General features: G+C 43.4%; 1 protein-coding gene across 2 annotated transcripts in view; it reads right to left on the bottom strand.

Annotated features, from left to right (window-relative positions):
• Positions 1 to 27999, bottom strand: part of LOC110520359 (tumor necrosis factor receptor superfamily member EDAR) — a 60602-nt gene that overhangs the window by 13237 nt on the left and 19366 nt on the right. Inside the window, exons 2-7 of one of the 2 annotated variants that reach the window (XM_036974891.1) lie at positions 18003 to 18067; positions 11018 to 11140; positions 7024 to 7205; positions 5999 to 6084; positions 3295 to 3486; positions 3108 to 3182 (exon numbers count right to left, since the gene is read on the bottom strand). In XM_036974891.1, coding sequence (XP_036830786.1) covers positions 3108 to 3182; positions 3295 to 3486; positions 5999 to 6084; positions 7024 to 7205; positions 11018 to 11140; positions 18003 to 18053 — 709 coding nt within the window. In that variant the 5' untranslated portion in view covers positions 18054 to 18067. The remainder of the gene's footprint in view (positions 1 to 3107; positions 3183 to 3294; positions 3487 to 5998; positions 6085 to 7023; positions 7206 to 11017; positions 11141 to 18002; positions 18068 to 27999) is intronic. The other variant, XM_036974892.1, reaches the window with a different exon arrangement.

Raw genomic sequence — 27999 nt, 5'->3', positions numbered from 1 at the left:
GTTAGTTATAGACTAGACTATAAATTAAGCCTGAGGCCCCAGCCGCTACTATACATTATGTTAGTTATAGACTATAGATTAAGTCTGAGGCCCCAGCCGGTACTATACATTATGTTAGTTATAGACTAGACTATAAATTAAGCCTGAGGCCCCAGCCGGTACTATACATTATGTTAGTTATAGACTATAGATTAAGTCTGAGGCCCCAGCCGGTACTATACATTATGTTAGTTATAGACTAGACTATAAATTAAGCCTGAGGCCCCAGCCGGTACTATACATTATGTTAGTTATAGACTATAGATTAAGTCTGAGGCCCCAGCCGGTACTATACATTATGTTAGTTATAGACTAGACTATAAATTAAGCCTGAGGCCCCAGCCGCTACTATACATTATGTTAGTTATAGACTAGACTATAGATTAAGCCTGAGGCCCCAGCCGCTACTATACATTATGTTAGTTATAGACTAGACTATAGATTAAGCCTGAGGCCCCAGCGGTTACTATACATTATGTTAGTTATAGACTAGACTATAGATTAAGCCTGAGGCCCCAGCCGGTACTATACATTATGTTAGTTATAGACTATAGATTAAGCCTGAGGCCCCAGCGGTTACTATACATTATGTTAGTTATAGACTATAGATTAAGCCTGAGGCCCCAGCGGTTACTATACATTATGTTAGTTATAGACTAGACTATAGATTAAGCCTGAGGCCCCAGCCGCTACTATACATTATGTTAGTTATAGACTAGACTATAGATTAAGCCTGAGGCCCCAGCGGTTACTATACATTATGTTAGTTATAGACTATAGATTAAGCCTGAGGCCCCAGCCGGTACTATACATTATGTTAGTTATAGACTATAGATTAAGCCTGAGGCCCCAGCCGGTACTATACATTATGTTAGTTATAGACTATAGATTAAGCCTGAGGCCCCAGCGGTTACTATACATTATGTTAGTTATAGACTAGACTATAAATTAAGTCTGAGGCCCCAGCCGCTACTATACATTATGTTAGTTATAGACTATAGATTAAGCCTGAGGCCCCAGCCGGTACTATACATTATGTTAGTTATAGACTATAGATTAAGCCTGAGGCCCCAGCCGGTACTATACATTATGTTAGTTATAGACTAGACTGCAGATTAAGCCTGAGGCCCCAGCCGGTACTATACATTATGTTAGTTATAGACTAGACTATAGATTAAGCCTGAGGCCCCAGCGGTTACTATACATTATGTTAGTTATAGACTAGACTATAGATTAAGCCTGAGGCCCCAGCCGGTACTATACATTATGTTAGTTATAGACTATAGATTAAGTCTGAGGCCCCAGCCGGTACTATACATTATGTTAGTTATAGACTATAGATTAAGCCTGAGGCCCCAGCGGTTACTATACATTATGTTAGTTATAGACTATAGATTAAGCCTGAGGCCCCAGCCGGTACTATACATGATGTTAGTTATAGACTAGACTATAGATTAAGCCTGAGGCCCCAGCGGTTACTATACATTATGTTAGTTATAGACTAGACTATAGATTAAGTCTGAGGCCCCAGCCGGTACTATACATTATGTTAGTTATAGACTATAGATTAAGCCTGAGGCCCCAGCCGGTACTATACATTATGTTAGTTATAGACTATAGATTAAGCCTGAGGCCCCAGCCGCTACTATACATTATGTTAGTTATAGACTATAGATTAAGCCTGAGGCCCCAGCCGGTACTATACATTATGTTAGTTATAGACTAGACTATAAATTAAGCCTGAGGCCCCAGCCGCTACTATACATTATGTTAGTTATAGACTATAGATTAAGCCTGAGGCCCCAGCCGGTACTATACATGATGTTAGTTATAGACTAGACTATAGATTAAGCCTGAGGCCCCAGCCAGTACTATACATTATGTTAGTTATAGACTATAGATTAAGCCTGAGGCCCCAGCCGGTACTATACATTATGTTAGTTATAGACTAGACTATAGATTAAGCCTGAGGCCCAAGCCGGTACTATACATTATGTTAGTTATAGACTATAGATTAAGCCTGAGGCCCCAGCCGGTACTATACATTATGTTAGTTATAGACTATAGATTAAGCCTGAGGCCCCAGCCGGTACTATACATTATGTTAGTTATAGACTAGACTATAGATTAAGTCTGAGGCCCCAGCCGCTACTATACATTATGTTAGTTATAGACTATAGATTAAGCCTGAGGCCCCAGCCGCTACTATACATTATGTTAGTTATAGACTAGACTATAGATTAAGCCTGAGGCCCCAGCCGGTACTATACATTATGTTAGTTATAGACTAGACTATAGATTAAGCCTGAGGCCCCAGCCGGTACTATACATTATGTTAGTTATAGACTATAGATTAAGTCTGAGGCCCCAGCCGGTACTATACATTATGTTAGTTATAGACTATAGATTAAGCCTGAGGCCCCAGCCGGTACTATACATTATGTTAGTTATAGATTATAGATTAAGCCTGAGGCCCCAGCCGCTACTATACATTATGTTAGTTATAGATTATAGATTAAGCCTGAGGCCCCAGCCGCTACTATACATTATGTTAGTTATAGATTATAGATTAAGCCTGAGGCCCCAGCCGCTACTATACATTATGTTAGTTATAGATTATAGATTAAGCCTGAGGCCCCAGCCGCTACTATACATTATGTTAGTTATAGACTATAGATTAAGCCTGAGGCCCCAGCCGGTACTATACATTATGTTAGTTATAGACTATAGATTAAGTCTGAGGCCCCAGCCGCTACTATACATTATGTTAGTTATAGACTAGACTGCAGATTAAGCCTGAGGCCCCAGCCGGTACTATACATTATGTTAGTTATAGACTAGACTATAGATTAAGCCTGAGGCCCCAGCCACTACTATACATTATGTTAGTTATAGACTATAGATTAAGCCTGAGGCCCCAGCCGCTACTATACATTATGTTAGTTATAGACTAGACTGCAGATTAAGCCTGAGGCCCCAGCCACTACTATACATTATGTTAGTTGACTGTCATGTGGTTTTCTGTTCCCTGAGGTATCATTTTGTAAAGCTGTGTTGTAGTGTCTCACCTGGAACATCTTTCTTGTCCTCCTGTTTGTTGGTCTGAGCCTCCACAGCCTTCACCACCTGACCTGAGCAGCACGCTGCACATGGAGAGAGAGAGCGTTTAGTAACTGTGCACACTGATGTCCCATTTAACACAGGGAGGGAACCCAACTGAAACAGTGTGTGTATGTGAGTGTGTGTGATTGTTACCCTGTCCGCTGGGCTTGGCTTTGAGGATGTAGAACATGATAATGAGGACGATGGCGATGGCCATGATGAAGATGGTTGACATGGCAATGATGAGAGCGGTTGCTAGGTGACCCTGTCCTGTGGCGTCTTTGTGAGGGTGAGGGAACATGGTAGTACTGCTGGTTGAGACACTGGGGACTTTGGTAAGCATGCCTGGAACACACAGATACTACACAGTTACTACACAGATACTACACAGGTAATTAATCTAAGGGTAGCCATGTCCCTCATGATGTCTTACCCCTCAGGGGTGTGTGCTTAGTCCCCTCCTGTACTCCCTGTTCACCCAAGTTTACCGAAAACACAACGATGGTAGGCCTGATCACTAGCTAGCTAACATTAGCGTTAGCCACCTAGCTAACTTTAGCCACAACAAATTGGAATTTGTAACATATCATACATTTAGCAAATTCGTAACATATTGTATGTTTAGCAAATTGGTAACATCATATGAATTGTAATTCGTAAACATATCATGATGGACTTCCACAAATTAACACAAACTATATGAGACGTAACATATCATACTAAATGGAGTGTCTCGGATTTACGTACAGAATAATACAAAATGCTCTGAGACCACATTGTTCCTACAGTGAGACATCAGAATAGACCAAGGCTTTCAACCCTACAGACAGACGTCAGAATAGACCAAGGCTTTCAACCCTACAGACAGACGTCAGAATAGACCAAGGCTTTCAACCCTACAGACAGACGTCAGAATAGACCAAGGCTTTCAACCCTACAGACAGACGTCAGAATAGACCAAGGCTTTCAACCCTACAGACAGACGTCAGAATAGACCAAGGCTTTCAACCCTACTGACAGACGTCAGAACAGACCAAGGCTTTCAACCGTACTGACAGACGTCAGAATAGACCAAGGCTTTCAACCCTACAGACAGACGTCAGAATAGACCAAGGCTTTCAACCCTACAGACAGACGTCAGAATAGACCAAGGCTTTGAACCCTACAGACAGACGTCAGAATAGACCAAGGCTTTCAACCCTACAGACAGACGTCAGAACAGACCAAGGCTTTCAACCCTACAGACAGACGTCAGAATAGACCAAGGCTTTCAACCCTACAGACAGACGTCAGAATAGACCAAGGCTTTCAACCCTACAGACAGACGTCAGAATAGACCAAGGCTTTCAACCCTACTGACAGACGTCAGAACAGACCAAGGCTTTCAACCGTACTGACAGACGTCAGAATAGACCAAGGCTTTCAACCCTACAGACAGACGTCAGAATAGACCAAGGCTTTCAACCCTACAGACAGACGTCAGAATAGACCAAGGCTTTGAACCCTACAGACAGACGTCAGAATAGACCAAGGCTTTCAACCCTACAGACAGACGTCAGAACAGACCAAGGCTTTCAACCCTACAGACAGACGTCAGAATAGACCAAGGCTTTCAACCCTACAGACAGACGTCAGAATAGACCAAGGCTTTCAACCCTACAGACAGACGTCAGAATAGACCAAGGCTTTCAACCCTACAGACAGACGTCAGAATAGACCAAGGCTTTCAACCCTACAGACAGACGTCAGAATAGACCAAGGCTTTCAACCCTACAGACAGACGTCAGAATAGACCAAGGCTTTCAACCCTACAGACAGACGTCATCTCCTCTAAAGCTTTTGAACATCTTTATGCTGCTTCAGACTTTATTTTTTCACTGATCAGATCAGACTGACGAGGTCTATCATTGTATGAGACTGCTGCAGTTACATTAGACAAACCTGGGTTCAAAGTTTAAATGGTGCTAAACAGAGGCTAGACAGAGGTGGTATAGATATGTATAGATGCATATAGCCTGGAGAGATGGTATGACAGGCTGCTGTTGAAGAGAAGACCCAGTGCATGTGGAAACATGTTAATCATCTTTTTCATGCCCTCCAAACTTTTTAATTATCCCACCGCGCCATGCTGGGAGCTAGCTGGGCTCAGCGGTAACACACACACACAAACACACACGCACGCACACTGAGCTGGAAGCCGGAGTAATTGACAGATTACTTGGCGAGTGCTAGCCTGTCTTGACCCTGAGCTAGTAACTCTATGCTTCAACTACATATTTCAAGACTTCATTTAAAACAGTTAATTAAAATGTACCCTCACACGTCCCCTCCCTCCCTCTCTTCCTCCCTAACTCACTCCCTGCCTGGAAGAAAGAATTAGACACTTGTTAAAACGTTTGTGTTTGTTGGTATACACTCATCTGTCCTCCTCCCTCCTTCCCTCTCTCTCTCCCATCCTCCTCATAGCAGCTTCCAATCTGTTTGAGTGTTTGAGGTTTTCATATTTCACAACACAGTCATTCAAATTACACATATATATTAATTTCCGGTCAAAACAATGTGCCAGTGAGTGTTGGTTTGAGCGACGGACACAAAAACAATTCCTGGGTTTGAGCATTACCATGAGGAAACAGTTCCAGACGCTGGCGAGTTAACATCATGCTGCCTCGCCCTGTCTGTCTGTCTGTCTGTCCCGTCCCGTCCCGTCCGTCCGTCCGTCCGTCTGTCTGTGTTCATTAACTGGTCACAGCCCTAACTCGCCTGACCTTACAGTGATCGCTCTCCGTCCCTCTCTGACTGTGATTCTGTGAAACAGTGCGTTTGTGTTGTAGAAGTAGTCAAGTATAGTAGAACGTACACTCTTTAGTGTTGCGCGGTGCGTTCTGACACGAGTGACAGACCATCCCATACAGGTTCCTGGGCCGGTTCTCCTGGATGTAATACCTGACAGAAAGGAAACACAGAGAGAACCTTTAGAGAACAATACTGATACAGTACCTAGTATTGTCTTCTTATATACAGAGATGTTAGATATATTGTGAATATGTACGTATTTGACAGGAGAAGTGTCACAATAATAGCTGAGGTGAAAAGGCTGAACTGACTGCTGTATTGATGCCCAGAGGGGAAGGAGTGATACTGTATACCATTAGGTTAGATAAGGTATTATATAGCCCTGAGCTGTGACAGAGGACGAGAGGGGAAGCTGCTTCAGAGCGTGGCGTCCTCCAGGCCTCTAGGGCAGAGAGGCTATCATTAATCAGAGATGACTATTAAACCAAATTCAATCAAACACCAACACCCGATCTCCAGGTTAGAGCACCGACAAAAGCATTAAACGTGAGATGAATAAAACCTAGAGGAATTTGGTGAGTATTTTGATTCCATCACAGCAGCGGTCAGACAGTGTTCAGTATTCCTGCCCCCAATACAGTACAGCTGAAAGAGAGTATCTATTAAAGCAGCCAGTAATGTTATGCTAAAACACTCCAGTCTGTATATTGACTTTAAACTCAATTGAAACCAGAGAATGCCTTTGAGGTGGTCCAGCCACTGAATGATATCATATGGTGGAAAGGGAGGAAAGGGGTAGAGAGAGAGAGAGAGGGAGAAGGAGAGAGATCAGACCTTTAAATCAGTCCTGTAACAGTTTATATCTTCTCCTGCCTCCATGTTGGTGGGTGACCAGATGGCAGCTGGGTAATTGAGGCTGGTAGCGTGGCCAATGGAGGGTTAGCCTAGGCTGTGTGTGTGATATGGGAGTTGTGCGGGAGAAATGTCCTATGGGGTGGTCCTGTCTTATCAATGACACTCTGATAGTGTGAGAGTGTGTAGGCTTGTGTGTATATGTGTATATGTATGTGTCTGTATGTGTGTACATACCCGGGTAAGCAGGGTCCACAGTCTGCGTCACTGTCTGGTGTCCCAGGTGTGAGTACTGTAGCGCGGTACAGACCTTCACAGTCCTTATGTCTCCTGCAGATCTCATACTTCCCCTTTGAGTACTTCCCCGCAGGACAAGACACACACACAAAGTTCTCATCCTTAGTCCCATAGCCACAGTTCTGCAACAAAACACACATAAACAATGTTAGACATGTGTTATGCATGTGTTGTGCTCACATACACATACACATACACATACACACACACACACACACACACACACACACACACATACACTGCACTTGAAACGAGTGGTGCTGTTCATAGACCTGTGTGTTAGTGTATATACTATTGCTGCCTTCTGTGTTCTGCTGAGCCCAGCCTAGATCTGACAGTCTGAGACTAAAGATGTGAAATGTGATCGCTAACAAGAACAGGAGTCATTCTGAACGGATCTTTGTGTAGTTTGTCTACAGATGTAGGATCTTAATTTGATCACCCTGTTGTAGGATCATTTGCAATTCAGGAAATGTAAAATGTATAGTGTATTTAAGTTTTAAAAAGGTTTATGAAAGTTTGTAATTTCCACGAATGATGCATCAACCACCACAAAAATGGCTCAAGTTAAGATCCTACATCTGTAGTGTGTGTGTGTGTGCGTGTGTGTGTGTGTGTGTGTGTGTGTGTGTGTGTGTGTGTATGTGTGTGTGTGTGTTTGGGGGGGGGGGGGGGGGATTCTCAGGTGGGTGTAGATTATCCCAGTGATTATAAGGAGACAGAGGGAAAGCACAGGGCAAGATTACAGACTAACGACTACTACTGATCACAGATGAGAGATGGGAACAGAGCTGAATGCCTGGTTAGTTATGATGTTGATGCTCTGTTTGATAAGTCCTTACATAAATAGACAATCATGAGCAATGATAGGCTTACTTGTCAAGGTCACATTATAGTCATTTTCTGTAATTAGATAGGAGAGTTGAATAACTATCACTTAACCTTAGAAGGTTAATGAACAACAGACTATTCAAACAGTTAGACATGTGTTAGGATTGTTGTTTAGATTAAGAGGAGAAGGCGTGCACCTGTTGGAGTTGTTCTGTGTAGTTGTGTGAAGTTGTGTGTGTGTGTGTGTGTGTGTGTGTGTGTATGTGTGTGTATGAGGTGTGTCTCCTCCATATTAAGGCCTAGTGAGCTGCTGCCTGCTGTGCTTTTTGGTTTGACCGGGGCACTGATGAATCATGGTTACTGACAGACTACTGTACCATTCTTACCCACGGGGCTTCAATATTTGGAAAAAAATCTAAATGGTGTGACAAACCGTGAAAATTGTTCATTCCCCTTTATGAATCTGAACAGGCTTACAGTGGTAACTCTCTCTGAGCTGGGAGGTGTACAGATGTAGGCTCTTAATTTGATAACTCTTTTGTTGCGGAGAATGCAAACTTGGAAATGCATACTTTTAATGTATTTGAGTTTTAAAAAGGCTTCTAAAGTTTCTAATTTCCGATTTGCCCTAATGAAAAATGTATCAACCCCTACAAAAATGGTTTCCTACTGTAGAAAATTGGCTCAAATTAAGATCATACATACAGTGCCTTGCGAAAGTATTCGGCCCCCTTGAACTTTGCGACCTTTTGCCACATTTCAGGCTTCAAACATAAAGATATAAAACTGTATTTTTTTGTGAAGAATCAACAACAAGTGGGACACAATCATGAAGTGGAACAACATTTATTGGATATTTCAAACTTTTTTAACAAATCAAAAACTGAAAAATTGGGCGTGCAAAATTATTCAGCCCCCTTAAGTTAATACTTTGTAGCGCCACCTTTTGCTGCGATTACAGCTGTAAGTCGCTTGGGGTATGTCTCTATCAGTTTTGCACATCGAGAGACTGACATTTTTTCCCATTCCTCCTTGCAAAACAGCTCGAGCTCAGTGAGGTTGGATGGAGAGCATTTGTGAACAGCGGTTTTCAGTTCTTTCCACAGATTCTCGATTGGATTCAGGTCTGGACTTTGACTTGGCCATTCTAACACCTGGATATGTTTATTTTTGAACCATTCCATTGTAGATTTTGCTTTATGTTTTGGATCATTGTCTTGTTGGAAGACAAATCTCCGTCCCAGTCTCAGGTCTTTTGCAGACTCCATCAGGTTTTCTTCCAGAATGGTCCTGTATTTGGCTCCATCCATCTTCCCATCAATTTTAACCATCTTCCCTGTCCCTGCTGAAGAAAAGCAGGCCCAAACCATGATGCTGCCAACACCATGTTTGACAGTGGGGATAGTGTGTTCAGCTGTGTTGCTTTTACGCCAAACATAACGTTTTGCATTGTTGCCAAAAAGTTCAATTTTGGTTTCATCTGACCAGAGCACCTTCTTCCACATGTTTGGTGTGTCTCCCAGGTGGCTTGTGGCAAACTTTAAACAACACTTTTTATGGATATCTTTAAGAAATGGCTTTCTTCTTGCCACTCTTCCATAAAGGCCAGATTTGTGCAATATACGACTGATTGTTGTCCTATGGACAGAATCTCCCACCTCAGCTGTAGATCTCTGCAGTTCATCCAGAGTGATCATGGGCCTCTTGGCTGCATCTCTGATCAGTCTTCTCCTTGTATGAGCTGAAAGTTTAGAGAGATGGCCAGGTCTTGGTAGATTTGCAGTGGTCTGATACTCCTTCCATTTCAATATTATCGCTTGCACAGTGCTCCTTTGGATGTTTAAAGCTTGGGAAGTCTTTTTGTACCCAAATCCTTCACAACAGTATCTCGGACCTGCCTGGTGTGTTCCTTGTTCTTCATGATGCTCTCTGCGCTTTTAACGGACCTCTGAGACTATCACAGTGCAGGTGCAGGTGCATTTATACGGAGACTTGATTACACACAGGTGGATTGTATTTATCATCATTAGTCATTTAGGTCAACATTAGATCATTCAGAGATCCTCACTGAACTTCTGGAGAGAGTTTGCTGCACTGAAAGTAAAGGGTCTGAATAATTTTGCACGCCCAATTTTTCAGTTTTTGATTTGTTAAAAAAGTTTGAAATATCCAATAAATGTTATTCCACTTCATGATTGTGTCCCACTTGTTGTTGATTCTTCACAAAAAAATACAGTTTTATATCTTTATGTTTGAAGCCTGAAATGTGGGAAAAGGTCGCAAAGTTCGAGGGGGCCGAATACTTTCGCAAGGCACTGTATGTACCTGTGTGTATATCAGTGAGTCAAGTAAACTACCTGGGTGGTCTGAGCAGACAGGCAGACTAGAGAGTATTGTCACACCCTGCTCTGTTTCACCTGCCTTTGTGATTGTCTCCACCCCCTCCAGGTGTCGCCCATCTTCCCCATTATCCCCTGTGTAGTTATACCTGGGTTCTCTGTTTGTCTGTTGCCAGTTTGTCTTGTTTGTCAGGTCAACCAGCGTTTTTGTGTCAGCTCCTGCTTTTCCCCAGTCTCTGTTTTCTCGTCCTCTTGGTTTTTGACCCTTGCCTGTCCTGACCCTGTACCCACCAGCCTGACCACTCTGCCTGCCCCTGATCCTGTACCCACCAGCCTGACCACTCTGCCTGCCCCTAACCCTGAGCCTGCCTGCCGTCCTGTACCTCTACCCCACCTCTGGATTGCCGACCTCTGCTTGACCAGACCCTGACCCTGAGCCTGCCTGCCGTCCTGTACCTTTACCCCACCTCTGGATTACCGACCTCTGCTTGACCAGACCCTGACCCTGAGCCTGCCTGCCGTTCTGTACCTTTACTCCACCTCTGGATTACCGACCTCTGCTTGACCAGACCCTGACCCTGAGCCTGCCTGCCGTTCTGTACCTTTGCCCCTGTTGCTGTAATAAACATTGTTACTTCGACACATTCTGTATCTGGGTCTTACCTTGATACCTGATAAGTATGGCTGGGAGGTAGGTAACAGGGGTCAGGGTTTACACGATATGGACACTCAAGTTATTTCAACACAGGGAAAGTGTGTCTCACCATGTGGGGCTCCTGTCCAGGCTGGCATGGAGGGCAGGGCCGGCAGCTACTGAAGGTCTGGTTGTAGAATTCAAACTCTCCACAACTACTGTACTCTGACCTGAGACAGGGAGGACAGGACACCTGAGATAGAGAGAGGGGGGAGAGTTCAAATATAAAAGCGTGCAAAGAGTCAAACTTAAATGTATTTTTTATTAATGTTGTTGGTTATACGGTAGTCCTTTCCACTCACAGCCCCTGTCATATGCAGTCATATGCAGGTTGAAAATGGAATATCTGTCATTGATAAATGCCTACATTGGAACGCATCTGCTGTACAGTAACATTTTATACATGACGTCAGAGCTCAGGGTTCTCCACTTCAAATCGAATCAAATCAAATCCAATTTTATTTGTCACATACACATGGTTAGCAGATGTTAATGCGAGTGTAGCGAAATGCTTGTGCTTCTAGTTCCGACAATGCAGTAATAACCAACAAGTAATCTAACTAACAATTCCAAAACTACTGTCTTGTACACAGTGTAAGGGGATAAAGAATATGTACATAAGGATATATGAATGAGTGATGGTACAGAGCAGCATAGGCAAGATACAGTAGATGGTATCGAGTACAGTATGTACAAATGAGATGAGTATGTAAACAAAGTGGCATAGTTTAAAGTGGCTAGTGATACATGTATTACATAAGGATACAGTCGATGATATAGAGTACAGTATATACGTATGCATATGAGATGAATAATGTAGGGTAAGTAACATTATATAAGGTAGCATTGTTTAAAGTGGCTAGTGATATATTTACATCATTTCCCATCAATTCCCATTATTAAAGTGGCTGGAGTTGAGTCAGTGTCAGTGTGTTGGCAGCAGCCACTCAATGTTAGTGGTGGCTGTTTAACAGTCTGATGGCCTTGAGATAGAAGCTGTTTTTCAGTCTCTCGGTCCCAGCTTTGATGCACCTGTACTGACCTCGCCTTCTGGATGATAGCGGGGTGAACAGGCAGTGGCTCGGGTGGTTGATGTCCTTGATGATCTTTATGGCCTTCCTGTGACATCGGGTGGTGTAGGTGTCCTGGAGGGCAGGTAGTTTGCCCCCGGTGATGCGTTGTGCAGACCTCACCACCCTCTGGAGAGCCTTACGGTTGAGGGCGGAGCAGTTGCCGTACCAGGCGGTGATACAGCCCGCCAGGATGCTCTCGATTGTGCATCTGTAGAAGTTTGTGAGTGCTTTTGGTGACAAGCCGAATTTCTTCAGCCTCCTGAGGTTGAAGAGGCGCTGCTGCGCCTTCTTCACAATGCTGTCTGTGTGAGTGGACCAATTCAGTTTGTCTGTGATGTGTATGCCGAGGAACTTAAAACTTGCTACCCTCTCCACTACTGTTCCATCGATGTGGATAGGGGGGTGTTCCCTCTGCTGTTTCCTGAAGTCCACAATCATCTCCTTAGTTTTGTTGACGTTGAGTGTGAGGTTATTTTCCTGACACCACACTCCGAGGGCCCTCACCTCCTCCCTGTAGGCCGTCTCGTCGTTGTTGGTAATCAAGCCTACCACTGTTGTGTCGTCCTCAAACTTGATGATTGAGTTGGAGGCGTGCGTGGCCACGCAGTCGTGGGTGAACAGGGAGTACAGGAGAGGGCTCAGAACGCACCCTTGTGGGGCCCCAGTGTTGAGGATCAGCGGGGAGGAGATGTTGTTGCCTACCCTCACCACCTGGGGGCGGCCCGTCAGGAAGTCCAGTACCCAGTTGCACAGGGCGGGGTCGAGACCCAGGGTCTCGAGCTTGATGACGAGCTTGGAGGGTACTATGGTGTTGAATGCCGAGCTGTAGTCAATGAACAGCATTCTCACATAGGTATTCCTCTTGTCCAGATGGGTTAGGGCGGTGTGCAGTGTGGTTGAGATTGCATCGTCTGTGGACCTATTTGGGCGGTAAGCAAATTGGAGTGGGTCTAGGGTGTCAGGTAGGGTGGAGGTGATATGGTCCTTGACTAGTCTCTCAAAGCACTTCATGATGACGGAAGTGAGTGCTACGGGGCGGTAGTCGTTTAGCTCAGTTACCTTAGCTTTCTTGGGAACAGGAACAATGGTGGCCCTCTTGAAGCATGTGGGAACAGCAGACTGGTATAGGGATTGATTGAATATGTCCGTAAACACACCGGCCAGCTGGTCTGCGCATGCTCTGAGGGCGCGGCTGGGGATGCCGTCTGGGCCTGCAGCCTTGCGAGGGTTAACACGTTTAAATGTCTTACTCACCTCGGCTGCAGTGAAGGAGAGACCGCATGTTTTCGTTGCAGGCCGTGTCAGTGGCACTGTATTGTCCTCAAAGCGGGCAAAAAAGTTATTTAGTCTGCCTGGGAGCAGGACATCCTGGTCCGTGACTGGGCTGGATTTCTTCCTGTAGTCCGTGATTGACTGTAGACCCTGCCACATGCCTCTTGTGTCTGAGCCGTTGAATTGAGATTCTACTTTGTCTCTGTACTGACGCTTAGCTTGTTTGATAGCCTTGAGGAGGGAATAGCTGCACTGTTTGTATTCGGTCATGTTACCAGACACCTTGCCCTGATTAAAAGCAGTGGTTCGCGCTTTCAGTTTCACGCGAATGCTGCCATCAATCCACGGTTTCTGGTTAGGGAATGTTTTAATCGTTGCTATTCACAGCGCTGTAATGGGTTTTGACTGACAGCCGTTATAAACTTGAGCACCGTGCTCGACAAGAAGATGCACCCATCCCTCCCGCTAATTGGGCTGCTTTTGCACATGTCACGCCCTGACCTTAGAGAGCCTGTTTATTTCTCTATTTGGTGAGGTCAGGGTGTGATTTGGGTGGTCATTCTAGTTTTCTATTTCTTTGTTGGCCGGGTAGGGTTCCCAATCAGAGGCAGCTATCTATCGTTGTCTCTGATTGGGAATCATACTTAGGCAGTCTGTTTTCCACCTGAGTTTGTGGGATCTTGTTTTTGCACAGTAGCTGTCTAGCCCTGCAGAACGTTATGTTCGTTTATATGTTGTTGTTTCGTCTGTGTTTCATTATTAAATTATTATGAACACTTTCCCGCTGCGCTTTGGTCTCACTCTTTCAACCACGGACGGAACAGCACATTTATTGTCGTCTCAGTGAGGGAAATGCTGTCAATTGAGAGGAGTCACTGTCACTGTGAGATGTTGAGGATTATAATAAACACTGCATTGATGTCATACAAGCAAACCACAAACCCATGAGTCCAAACGTGCCCTTCATGTCAAAACTCATGTCATTTACAGTATCAATGTATAGGATTTCTATATGTGATCCACAGTTACAAGGATGACAGGTGTTATTCCCTGGGTTGTCCTGAACAGAATAAGGCTGTTTGTCATCTTGTGAAGACAACTAACCGCAGGACACACATCAGAATGCACTCATGACTCCATTCTATGGGCACCAAAATTACAATCTGTTTATCTGAAGTGCCTTTTGAAAGCCTAACACTGTAAGATCATATTTTGTGCTTGCTTCAGTTCCTCAACGGCACAGCTAGGAGAGCTCAAAAAAGCACCTTATAGTTGAAGGCTCTTTCCTTGAGTCATAAAAGTGTGTTGAAATGATTTAGGAACTGTGCAGTTTGGAGAGATGTATTGCCACTTGGAGACACCAGTTTGACCTCTCACTCAAACCCTTGTTTTTTTCTTATTTTGCACCAAATTTCAATGAGTATTTTCATGTTATTGAATTTATCCAAAGTGTTTTCAGATTTCGTTATTGACAAATGCTGTGAAAAACACAGTCAATGTAAAATGCACATAAAATCAACAGTGTAATGTTTGGATTCAGTCTTGTGTCAGGTGAACTGTTGTGTCCTCAATTTTGGTCTGATAATTTCCCCATAATCTCAAGTTTTGGTAACATGCATATATGCTTTTTATAGTTCAACATTTCAAATCGGCCGTATCCATATAGGCCCATTTCTACGAGTGTAAGGGGTTAGGATGAATCTTTTTGTTCTGCTTCAACTCACTACAGGATTCTTCAGTATATAGCCTTTAAGCTTGTAGACTTTAACTACAGCTTTCAATAACTCAAATGAAAATCATTGAGACTATATTAATCCCCTCGGGAACCTTTCAGAGACCAATCAAGCCGTTGTCATTAATGTAGCCCTAAATCTGTCAGCCAGTGAGAGAATGTTACATCACTATCTCTCCCACCATCCAACCCACACAATAACATACTAACCAAACCACAAACGCTGGGTGTCAGAGTGAATTTAGGGACTGACCATAGTTGTTTAAATGTGCATATAATCGAGTGGCTGAAGTGTGTGTGTTTGGTGGGCATTTGTTCGTGCACCGTAAAGGAAAACTGTAATTTATACGGTAATTGGGAGTATTATCAACAGTAAAATACTGTGAAACATTTTACTGCAGCATACATTCAATTATGGTGCATTTTGGGAAGATTTTGTGGGCAGGAGAATAATTGCTGTATTCCAAATGGTACTGTAATTCCATCCCACAGAATACAGTCCGTACCATCTTTTTGGAGCCAAAAACCTTTTGACCACTAGTGGGTGCTTGGTCTTGTTGTTTCTGGCTCATTAACATATCTTGAGGCATGCCTTGTAAAAGGCTATATTTGTTGCAGGTCAGCATTTTTCGTCATGAATATTGCTCTGGAGGCAGCTCTACAGAGTGGTCACTAGCTGGCATAGCCACAAAGTCTTAAAATCTGATTTTAAAACTAACCCTAACCTTAACCACACTGCTAACCCAAATGTCTAACCGTAACCTTAAATTAAGACCAAACAGCACATTTTTGCTTATATGAATTTTTACAATATAATGGTATATCGCTCCTAAAAGACTCATGACAATAAATGTCAACCTGCACCCGTTAGTGAGCATGCTGCACCGATTTAACTGGTATGTAGTAGTAGTGCCCCATCTATTTAAAATAGATAAGGGACAGATTGGAGCGGTAGCAAGTCTTAAACTGTTAATGGCTAAGTATTATGCCATGGCCTTTTGGTCTGTTTGCCCTGTGGTCCCTGCCACTTCGGATGCCGTTGTTAAGCCTCTAGAAATGGAAGTGATATAAAACACCACATCTGAATTGATATGCTGTGATGTGGAAACACATGACCTAGCAGCCAACCTGCTTGCACCAATCCCATGTAATTATAGTCAAATACAAACCCCAATCCCCTCAATCATGGCTGTGGGAAGATGTTTTGGGTTGGGGGGTGCTGTAGCATTTACGTTTTACAGTACAATAGAGTCAATTTTACGCTATTGTACCATGTGTCATTGCTTTGATACTGTATTTAAATTACAATAGGTGTACTGTAACATTATATACAGTAACTTACTTACCATTAGCTACCTGCCTGCCTGGCTCTTTGTGTGTGTGTGTGTGTGTGTGTGTGTGTGTGTGTGTGTGTGTGTGTGTGTGTGTGTGTGTGTGTGTGTGTGTGTGTGTGTGTGTGTGTGTGTGTGTGTGTGTGTGGCTGTTCTCCTCACAGATTTGCTGTCCAGATCCATCCATCAGAACCCACAAATAAAACAGCACACACTCAGCTCTCCCCAGCTCACGGTCAAGAATGTCATTTTCTAAACACAACAACAAGTTACACACTGCTGTTCAAACACACGGAGACTGAAATGAAACCAGTTACTGTTTGCAGTGGTGGAAAAAGTACCCAATTGTCATACTTGAGTAAAAGTAAAGATACCTTAATAGAAAATGACTCAAGTAGAAGTGAAAGTCACCCAGTAAAATACTACTTGAGTCTTAAAGTATTTGGTTTTAAATATAGAGTAAGTATAAAAAGTGAATGTAATTGCTAAAATATAGTTAAGAATCAAAAATAAAAGTATAAATCATTTAAAATTACTTATGTTAAGCAAACCAGACAGCACCATTTTCTTTATTAACAGATAGCCAGTGACACACTCCAAAATTCAAACATCATTTACAAACAAAGCATGAGTGTCTAATGAGTCCGCCAGATCAGAGGCAGTAGGGATGACCAGGGAAGTTCTCTTGATAAGTGTGTGAATTTGACCATTTTCCTGTCCTGCTAAGCATTCAAAATGTAACTAGCAGTTTTGGATGTCAGGGAAATGTGTGGAATAAAAAGTAATTATTTTATTTAGGATTGTAGTGAAGTAAAACTAGAAGTAAAAGGAATCTAGTGAAGTAAAAAATCTACATATTTTTACTCAAGTACTTTACACCACTGACAAACTCTATAACAACAAACACTGAGCAGCAGCTGGGGAGCTGGAGAGAACTGAGACATCTGACAGGAAGACATAGGTCTGAGGCTGTGTATGGAGGAGGGGGGAGGAGGAAGGAGGATGTGAGGAGATGGGAGTACTGTAGGCTGGATGAGGAAGAGGTTGAAGGAGGAAGAGGAGATGAGAGTAGTTGGGATGAGGAAGAGGTGAAAGGAGGAAGAGATGAGATGGGAGGATGAGGTGTGAGGAAGAGGTTGAAAGAAGAGAAGATAGGAGGATGAGGCAGAAGGAGGAAGAGATGAGATGGGATGAGGAAGAGGTCTCTCTCTCTCTCTCTCTCTAATCCAGCCCTCCAGGAGTGGCTTTAGTGGGGATCATTAAATGAGCTCTGAGGGAAGTTAAACTCCTGGGAATACAGCCAACACACACACACAGCCAACAGGTTTCAACATCAGAGGAAGAGAGGAGAGATTCAGGAGAGATTCAGGCCCAGATTAGAACTGCTCTCTTAGAGCTCCACGGAGGAACCTGTGATGTTTCACAACCTCTGGCAAAGACCTGCTAAAGTCTGGTAAAGTACCTCTGCCAGTGTTATGTCTGTAGGAGTATGTGTGTGTGTGTGTGTGTGTTCAGTGTGTGTGTGTTCACGCACGCGTCTGTGTATCTGTTACACTGTTTCATTGCTGAAGATGGGTGAGGATGAGAAGAGGAGGGAAAGGAGATGGAGGAGAGAAAGAGGAGTAATGTAATTTGAAAGATACTCACCAACAACAAACAGAGGAAGAGGGACTCTATGTGACTTCCTTTCTGAAACATCTTCTCACCTTCCCCTGAGAGAGAGAGAGAGAGAGAGAGAGAGAGAGAGAAAAGAGGGTCAGAAATACATACACTCATGACAGCAGTGTCACCTCTGCTGTTTTTGTGGTAAGTCTTCCACTGCTTAAGAAAGCCGTCACTCCTCATAAACATTTGATCCACACACACACACTATGCGTCATCATTTGCGTGGGTTATACTTGACAGAGTGTGTGTGTGTAGGTGATACTCTTCTCTACTGTAGGTTACTCCTCTGCCCTACTGATGTGATGAGATAATTAATGAACCCCCTATCAGAGCTGCCAGTCACTGAGGAGAGAGAGTGGGAGAGAGGGAGTATGTGAAAGGAGGAGAGCAGCCTGGTGGAAGAGGAGAGGATCAGCTCGTCACCTCTCTGACACAGATGGATTATGGGTAACCAGTCCAGGCCTGGGCAATTATTTTCCATGGAGGGCCACATTAGAATATATTTTTGCCATGGCGGGCCAGAATCATATTACAGGATTATACATGTGTATGACTGTGTTGACCTATCTACTGTAAATCACATCCAGATGCGCTACTCATTTTACTTTTTTAACATGCACAGAAATAAACCACATCCACATTCTCCTTTTGGTAGGTATTTTCATTATTAAACATGCAATGAACTACACGGAGGGAAAAGTACACTGTGCATTCAGCACCACGGACAGAACTCTTGTTAAGCGGTATGCACAAAAACAAGAGAGCGCTCAACATTACATTTAAACTACTCAATCAACTCTCTGATGGGCATTGACTAGAGCAGTGAAGTCAGGTACAGTTTCTGACGTCGCTATGTGCAGGATTGCTGAGAGGTGAGAGTCAGTAAGAGATGATCTGTGCCTTGACATGTTATATTCTGTTCACATACATAGGTTGACCCAAACAGTACAAACACCTTCTGAGCAGAACCCCTAATCTTTGGAAAGTTGTGTTCATCAAGAGATGCATAGTTCTCCAATCACTGCATCACTCTGAAGATCGATAAGCTCAAGTTGCAGGTCAGTAGAAGCATTATCCACATTGAAGGTGAAAGGAGAGGAAACCAACAGCATGTCATTTCCCAACACTTTGAAATCCTCAACATTCACTGTTCAAAGCACGCAGCAGCGATGTATACTTCTCCCGCTGGTCATCTGATAGGGAACAGACTAGTGGTGTCAGAAGGTGGGTGAGATTGTTCCCTATCAGATGACAACAATCTCACCCACCTTCTGACACCACTAGTCTGTTCCCTATCAGATGACAACAGACTAGTGGTGTCAGAAGGTGGGTGAGATTGTTGTCATCTGATAGGGAACAGACTAGTGGTGTCAGAAGGTGGGTGAGATTGTTGTCATCTGATAGGGAACAGACTAGTGGTGTCAGAAGGTGGGTGAGATTGTTGTCATCTGATAGGGAACAGACTAGTGGTGTCAGAAGGTGGGTGAGATTGTTGTCATCTGATAGGGAACAGACTAGTGGTGTCAGAAGGTGGGTGAGATTGTTCCCTATCAGATGACAACAATCTCACCCACCTTCTGACACCACTAGTCTGTTCCCTATCAAATGACAACAGACTAGTGGTGTCAGAAGGTGGGTGAGATTGTTGTCATCTGATAGGGAACAGACTAGCGGTGTCAGAAGGTGGGTGAGATTGATGTCATCTGATAGGGAACAGACTAGTGGTGTCAGAAGGTGGGTGAGATTGATGTCATCTGATAGGGAACAGACTAGTGGTGTCAGAAGGTGGGTGAGATTGATGTCATCTGATAGGGAACAGACTAGTGGTGTCAGAAGGTGGGTGAGATTGTTGTCATCTGATAGGGAACAGACTAGTGGTGTCAGAAGGTGGGTGAGATTGTTGTCATCTGATAGGAAACAGACTAGTGGTGTCAGAAGGTGGGTGAGATTGTTGTCATCTGATAGGGAACAGACTAGTGGTGTCAGAAGGTGGGTGAGATTGTTGGCTTCTACTTGGCAGGTCAGGATGAGTCATTTTCCCTTGAAGGCTGACAAGGCTGTACATCTGATGTGCAAAAAGGCCCTTCCCTTGTAGTTTGGAATTCAGTTCATTCATGAGGGCCATGATGTCCACAGTGAAGGAAAAATCAGCCAACCATTCTTTATCTTGCAGTTTATAGAATTCCACATATTTCCATTTGCAAAAACTCGGCAAACTCCGACTTCAGATCCCACACCCTTTTAAGCACCTTCCCCAAACTCAGCCATCTCACGTTTGTGTGGAAGGGGAGCTCTGCATGACGACTGTCTCTTCCAACAGTGAGACAAACTGGTTGTGGTTTAATGATTTTGCTCTTAAGAAGTTTACCACTTTAGTGACTGTATCCACAACATGAGAGTGTTCAGAGTGTTTTCTATCCAAATCTACTAATAATAGGCATATCTTCGATTCTGGTCTTGAGTAGCAGGCAGTTTACTCTGGGTATTATTCATCCAAGCTACTCAATACTGCCCCCCAGTCCCAAAGAGGTAATTAAACATGATTTAATTAATTCGCCCTCAGCAAATGGCTTGCTATGTTTAGCAATTGTGTAGGACAGTACATATTTAGCTCTCGCAATTCCGTCGTTTGCTGAATGCAGTTTTGTGAAAAGTCTTGCTGCTTCTGCAACTGAGAAAGCAACTCTTTCGATGCACTCAGAAGATATATTCCTATATTTCTCTGAATGTTTTGTCTGGAAGTGTCGGGACAAGTTGTAGTCTTTCAAGACAGCGAAGCTCTCTCTGCACACTAAGCATACAGCTTTCCTTGATATCTTAATGAAGAAATGTGTTGATGTCCAGTCTTGCTGGAACACCCGACATTCATTATCTACTTTCCTTTTCTTTGAAATCTTTGAAAAACTCATTTTTGCGCAATTTCTAGCCAGCTACTATTTGTAACAATGACGTGTGTCAGCCTGTCAGTCCCTGTCTGTCCTCGTTCAGTTGTTATTTATATGTGCCTTCAAAATAAATGCCCACAAGCGGCGAGTATTCATTGGGCTTTTAATTTGAATAACAAATATGTTTTTCAAAACTTTACTATCGCTAATTCTTTATGTGATCTGAACATGATTCTGCGGCCGTATTGAATAAGGTCGCGGGCTGGCCTTTGCCCAGGCCTGCATTAGAGGGACTGTACTTTGTTTGTTTCAGTTACAGTAGTACTGTCACAGATCTGGAAACCCTTCAAATACTCTGGCAGCACAAAGCTACTACACTTATATAGGCACTCAAAGGTATGTCACGGTCAAACACACACTGTCTCGCTCTTCTCTCTGATCTGTAGTTACTAAGGTATACAAGTACATTGAAGAACATATAAAGAACATATAAAACTAAAATTAGATCAAACTTCAAACATGATTTATCCTTTTTTATTCTTGTATTTTAGAGAAAAATATCAATGTAGAGGATTTAATTGATTTAATTATGTTTATAGCAAAGCTATAGACTGTGTGTGAGAGAGTTGCATGTGTGTGGAAGTATGCGTGCTTACGTATGTACATGTGTGTATGTGCGTGCTTATGTGTGTTTTGCATCCGTCTGTGTGTGTGTGTATTGCGTCCGTCTGTGTGTGTGTGTGTATTGCGTCCGTCTGTGTGTGTATTGCGTCCGTCTGTGTGTGTGTATTGCATATGTCTGTTTGTGTATTGCATATGTCTGTGTGTGTGTGTATTGCGTCCGTCTGTGTGTGTGTGTGTATTGCGTCCATCTGTGTGTGTGTGTATTGCATATGTCTGTGTGTGTGTGTATTGCGTCCGTCTGTGTGTGTGTATATTGCGTCCGTCTGTGGGTGTGTGTATTGTGTCTGTCTGTGTGTGTGTGTGTGTGTGTATTGCGTCCGTCTGTGTGTGTGTGTGTGTATTGCGTCTGTCTGTGTGTGTATTGCGTCCGTCTGTGTGTATGTTGCCAGGCCCTTACCTAGAGGAGACAGATTTTTATTGGCCCACTCCCAGCATTATAATAACAGTCTGCTCTTATTTCTCTCAATAAAGGATAAATGAGTGTGCACACGTGTGTCAGTAAAGTATAAGTAATGTGGTCAGTGTAATTGGAAGGTCTTGGCGAGAGAGTCTTTTCCTCCAGAAACACCAATTACCTAAACCTGTGTTAAACCGTTAAACAGAAACATCATTACCTAAAGCTGTGTTAAACCGTTAAACAGAAACATCATTACCTAAAGATGTGTTAAACCGTTAAACAGAAACATCATTACCTAAAGATGTGTTAAACCGTTAAACAGAAACATCATTACCTAAAGCTGTGTTAAACCGTTAAACAGAAACATCATTACCTAAAGCTGTGTTAAACCGTTAAACAGAAACATCATTACCTAAAGCTGTGTTAAACAGAAACATCATTACCTAAAGCTGTGTTAAACCGTTAAACAGAAACATCATTACCTAAAGCTGTGTTAAACAGAAACATCATTACCTAAAGCTGTGTTAAACCGTTAAACAGAAACATCATTACCTAAAGCTGTGTTAAACTGTTAAACAGAAACAAACAGGGTCTCAGATTAGTTTCAACACTGTCCAGGCTCAGGGGAAATTCTCGGTTATTACAAGCCTTGTTAGATACAGATGAATTATTTTCTCATTCTGTGAGGACACCGAGAGTAGGTTTTCTGACACACCACAGTAATGACCCGCTCCAGTCTTTAATGGGGTTGCATTATTAAACAAACACTGATTTTACTGGAGCCTAATGGCCCCCACCATGGCTAGTGTGCTCTCTCTCTTCTGCAGAGGGTGCGTGTGAGTGTGTGTGTGTGTGTGTGTGTGTGTGTGTGTGTGTGTGTGTGCAGTAAATCAAACAGGCAGTAAATACTGCAGCCCTGCAGTCAGGAGGAGGACAGAGCTGTTGCCTTGTTTGGTTGACTGTTTACCTGCCTGTTTATCTCCCTTTATAAACCACAGCATGCACATGAACATACACAGGAACAGAACAAACACTCTAATCTCTGGCTGAGCGTATTCACATTTACTATTGCACAGCAAACATAATATATCAGGCCTCATTGTGCCAGTGTGTACAGTACTGTATGGTGCACAATCATGACACATTACAGATGGATCCAGCAAGCAGCCAAGTCTTTAAAGGTGAATCTCAACACTCCACCACGCTGTCTCTTTAGTTTGTGGAAATACATTCCCTAAATAATAGAAACCTTTACACTACATGGAGACAATGCTGCTGATACTGCTCCTGTTTTACCTCCCAAATCTTGAACTAGTCCCATACTGTCTCTATACAGCCCCTACGCTATCTAGAACCTGAAAGGGTCTTCGGCTGTCCCCATAGGATAACCCTTTGAATAACCCTTTTTGGTTTCAGGTAGAACCCTTTTGGGTCCCATGTAGAACCCTTTTTACAGAGAGTTCTACCTGGAACTTAAAAGGGTTCTCCTATGGGGACAGCTGAAGAACGCTTTTGGATCCCTTTTTTCAAAGAGTGTAGTAACATACTAAGGAAGTGTAGCTCACTCTCACACAAACACACAGTACATAAAGTCATTTAGACAAACCCAGGATTGGACGGGGAAATTCACATGCAAGGCATTCTGACTCAGACCCACAGGATGGGCAACATCTAAGCCTGTCTGCCTGTCTTTAGGGGGAATTATATTCACTGCAAATATGTATTTGAATAGTAACTAAGACAAAAACAGTCTCTGAAGCGGAGAGGTTGTGTAAGACACACACACACACACACACTGTAATTATTGTTATCAAGTAAATTTCTCATGGAGTCTCTCTGACAGATAATTGCACCATATGCAAGAAACAACAGGTTGAGAGAGAGCGAGAGAAAGAGAGAGAGAGAAAGAGAGAGAATTAGCTGGATTTTACTGTGGTTTCAGATATTGAACAAAGCCTTTATCCAGACATTAAGAGGCTATAATGTTGGTGAACTACAGTGTTGGTGTGTACTGTAGTGTTGGTGAACTGTAGTGTTGGTGTGTACTGTAGTGTTGGTGAACTGTGGTGTTTGTGTACTGTAGTGTTGGTGAACTGTAGTGTTGGTGTACTGTGGTGTTGGTGTACTGTAGTGTTGTTGGTGTACTGTAGTGTTGTTGGTGTACTGTAGTGTTGGTGTGTACTGTAGTGTTGGTGTGTACTGTAGTGTTGTTGGTGTGTACTGTAGTGTTGGTGAACTGTAGTGTTGGTGTGTACGGTAGTGTTGGTGTACTGTAGTGTTGGTGTACTGTAGTGTTGGTGTACTGTAGTGTTGGTGTGTACTGTAGTGTTGGTGTGTACTGTAGTGTTGGTGAACTGTAGTGTTGGTGTACTGTAGTGTTGGTGAACTGTAGTGTTGGTGTGTACTGTAGTGTTGATGTGTACTGTAGTGTTGGTGTGTACTGTAGTGTTGGTGTGTACTGTAGTGTTGTTGGTGTGTACTGTAGTGTTGGTGAACTGTAGTGTTGGTGTGTACGGTAGTGTTGGTGTACTGTAGTGTTGGTGTGTACTGTAGTGTTGGTGTGTACTGTAGTGTTGGTGTACTGTAGTGTTGGTGTGTACTGTAGTGTTGGTGTGAACTGTAGTGTTGATGTGTACTGTAGTGTTGATGTGTACTGTAGTGTTGATGTGTACTGTAGTGTTGGTGTGTACTGTAGTGTTGGTGTGTACTGTAGTGTTGGTGTGTACTGTAGTGTTGGTGTGTACTGTAGTGTTGGTGAACTGTAGTGTTGGTGTGTGCTGTAGTGTTGGTGTGTACTGTAGTGTTGGTGTACTGTCGTGTTGGTGAACTGTAGTGTTGGTGTGTACTGTAGTGTTGGTGTGTACTGTAGTGTTGGTGTACTGTAGTGTTGGTGTGTACTGTAGTGTTGGTGTGTACTGTAGTGTTGGTGAACTGTAGTGTTGGTGTACTGTAGTGTTGGTGTGTACTGTAGTGTTGGTGTGTACTGTAGTGTTGGTGAACTGTAGTGTTGGTGTACTGTAGTGTTGGTGTGCACTGTAGTGTTGGTGTGTACTGTAGTGTTGGTGTACTGTAGTGTTGGTGTGTACTCTAGTGTTGGTGTGCTGTAGTGTTGGTGTGTACTGTAGTGTTGGTGAACTGTTGCGTTGGTGTGTACTGTAGTGTTGGTGAACTGTAGTGTTGGTGTGTACTGTAGTGTTGGTGAACTGTAGTGTTGGTGTACTGTAGCGTTGGTGTGTACTCTAGTGTTGGTGTGCTGTTGTGTTGGTGAACTGTAGTGTTGGTGTGGACTGTAGTGTTGGTGTGTACTGTAGTGTTGGTGTGCTGTAGTGTTGGTGAACAGTAGTGTTGGTGTGGACTATAGTGTTGGTGTGTACTGTAGTGTTGGTGTGTACTGTAGTGTTGGTGTACTGTAGTGTTGGTGTGTGCTGTAGTGTTGGTGTGTACTGTAGTGTTGGTGTACTGTCGTGTTGGTGTACTGTAGTGTTGGTGTGTACTGTAGTGTTGGTGTACTGTAGTGTTGGTGTACTGTAGTGTTGGTGTGTACTGTAGTGTTGGTGTGTACTGTAGTGTTGGTGAACTGTAGTGTTGGTGAACTTTAGTGTTGGTGTACTATAGTGTTGGTGTGTACTGTAGTGTTGGTGTGTACTGTAGTGTTGGTGTACTGTAGTGTTGGTGTGTACTGGAGTGTTGGTGTACTGTAGTGTTGGTGTACTGTAGTGTTGGTGTACTGTAGCGTTGGTGTGTACTCTAGTGTTGGTGTGCTGTAGTGTTGGTGTGTACTGTAGTGTTGGTGAACTGTTGTGTTGGTGTGTACTGTAGTGTTGGTGAACTGTAGTGTTGGTGAACTGTAGTGTTGGTGTACTGTAGTGTTGGTGTGTACTCTAGTGTTGGTGTGCTGTAGTGTTGGTGTGTACTGTAGTGTTGGTGTGTACTGTAGTGTTGGTGTACTGTAGTGTTGGTGTGTACTCTAGTGTTGGTGTGCTGTTGTGTTGGTGAACTGTAGTGTTGGTGTGGACTATAGTGTTGGTGTGTACTGTAGTGTTGGTGTGTACTGTAGTGTTGGTGTACTGTAGTGTTGGTGTGTGCTGTAGTGTTGGTGTGTACTGTAGTGTTGGTGTACTGTCGTGTTGGTGTACTGTAGTGTTGGTGTGTACTGTAGTGTTGGTGTACTGTAGTGTTGGTGTACTGTAGTGTTGGTGTGTACTGTAGTGTTGGTGTGTACTGTAGTGTTGGTGAACTGTAGTGTTGGTGAACTTTAGTGTTGGTGTACTATAGTGTTGGTGTGTACTGTAGTGTTGGTGTGTACTGTAGTGTTGGTGTACTGTAGTGTTGGTGTGTACTGGAGTGTTGGTGTACTGTAGTGTTGTTGTACTGTAGTGTTGGTGTACTGTAGCGTTGGTGTGTACTCTAGTGTTGGTGTGCTGTAGTGTTGGTGTGTACTGTAGTGTTGGTGAACTGTTGTGTTGGTGTGTACTGTAGTGTTGGTGAACTGTAGTGTTGGTGAACTGTAGTGTTGGTGTACTGTAGTGTTGGTGTGTACTCTAGTGTTGGTGTGCTGTAGTGTTGGTGTGTACTGTAGTGTTGGTGTGTACTGTAGTGTTGGTGTACTGTAGTGTTGGTGTGTACTGTAGTGTTGGTGAACTGTAGTGTTGGTGAACTGTAGTGTTGGTGTGTACTGTAGTGTTGGTGAACTGTAGTGTTGGTGAACTGTAGTGTTGGTGTACTGTAGTGTTGGTGAACTGTAGTGTTGGTGTGTACTGTAGTGTTGGTGTGTACTGTAGTGTTGGTGTACTGTAGTGTTGGTGTACTGTAGTGTTGGTGTACTGTAGCGTTGGTGTGAACTCTAGTGTTGGTGTACTGTAGTGTTGGTGTGTACTGTAGTGTTGGTGAACTGTTGTGTTGGTGTGTAATGTAGTGTTGGTGAACTGTAGTGTTGGTGTGTACTGTAGTGTTGGTGAACTGTAGTGTTGGTGTACTGTAGCGTTGGTGTGTACTCTAGTGTTGGTGTGCTGTAGTGTTGGTGTGTACTGTAGTGTTGGTGTGTACTGTAGTGTTGGTGTACTGTAGTGTTGGTGAACTGTAGTGTTGGTGTGTACTGTAGTGTTGGTGAACTGTAGTGTTGGTGAACTGTAGTGTTGGTGTGTACTGTAGTGTTGGTGTGTACTGTAGTGTTGGTGTACTGTCGTGTTGGTGAACTGTAGTGTTGGTGTGTACTGTAGTGTTGGTGTGTACTGTAGTGTTGGTGTACTGTAGTGTTGGTGTGTACTGTAGTGTTGGTGTGTACTGTAGTGTTGGTGAACTGTAGTGTTGGTGTACTGTAGTGTTGGTGTGTACTGTAGTGTTGGTGTGTACTGTAGTGTTGGTGAACTGTAGCGTTGGTGAACTGTAGTGTTGGTGTACTGTAGTGTATGTGTGCACTGTAGTGTTGGTGTGTACTGTAGTGTTGGTGTACTGTAGTGTTGGTGTGTACTCTAGTGTTGGTGTGCTGTAGTGTTGGTGTGTACTGTAGTGTTGGTGAACTGTTGCGTTGGTGTGTACTGTAGTGTTGGTGAACTGTAGTGTTGGTGTGTACTGTAGTGTTGGTGAACTGTAGTGTTGGTGTACTGTAGCGTTGGTGTGTACTCTAGTGTTGGTGTGCTGTTGTGTTGGTGAACTGTAGTGTTGGTGTGGACTGTAGTGTTGGTGTGTACTGTAGTGTTGGTGTGCTGTAGTGTTGGTGAACAGTAGTGTTGGTGTGGACTATAGTGTTGGTGTGTACTGTAGTGTTGGTGTGTACTGTAGTGTTGGTGTACTGTAGTGTTGGTGTGTGCTGTAGTGTTGGTGTGTACTGTAGTGTTGGTGTACTGTCGTGTTGGTGTACTGTAGTGTTGGTGTGTACTGTAGTGTTGGTGTACTGTAGTGTTGGTGTACTGTAGTGTTGGTGTGTACTGTAGTGTTGGTGTGTACTGTAGTGTTGGTGAACTGTAGTGTTGGTGAACTTTAGTGTTGGTGTACTATAGTGTTGGTGTGTACT

Source organism: Oncorhynchus mykiss, chromosome 3 (assembly GCF_013265735.2).
Source record: "Oncorhynchus mykiss isolate Arlee chromosome 3, USDA_OmykA_1.1, whole genome shotgun sequence".
Lineage (NCBI taxonomy): Eukaryota > Metazoa > Chordata > Actinopteri > Salmoniformes > Salmonidae > Oncorhynchus > Oncorhynchus mykiss.
This window is presented reverse-complemented; position numbering and strand designations above follow the sequence as displayed.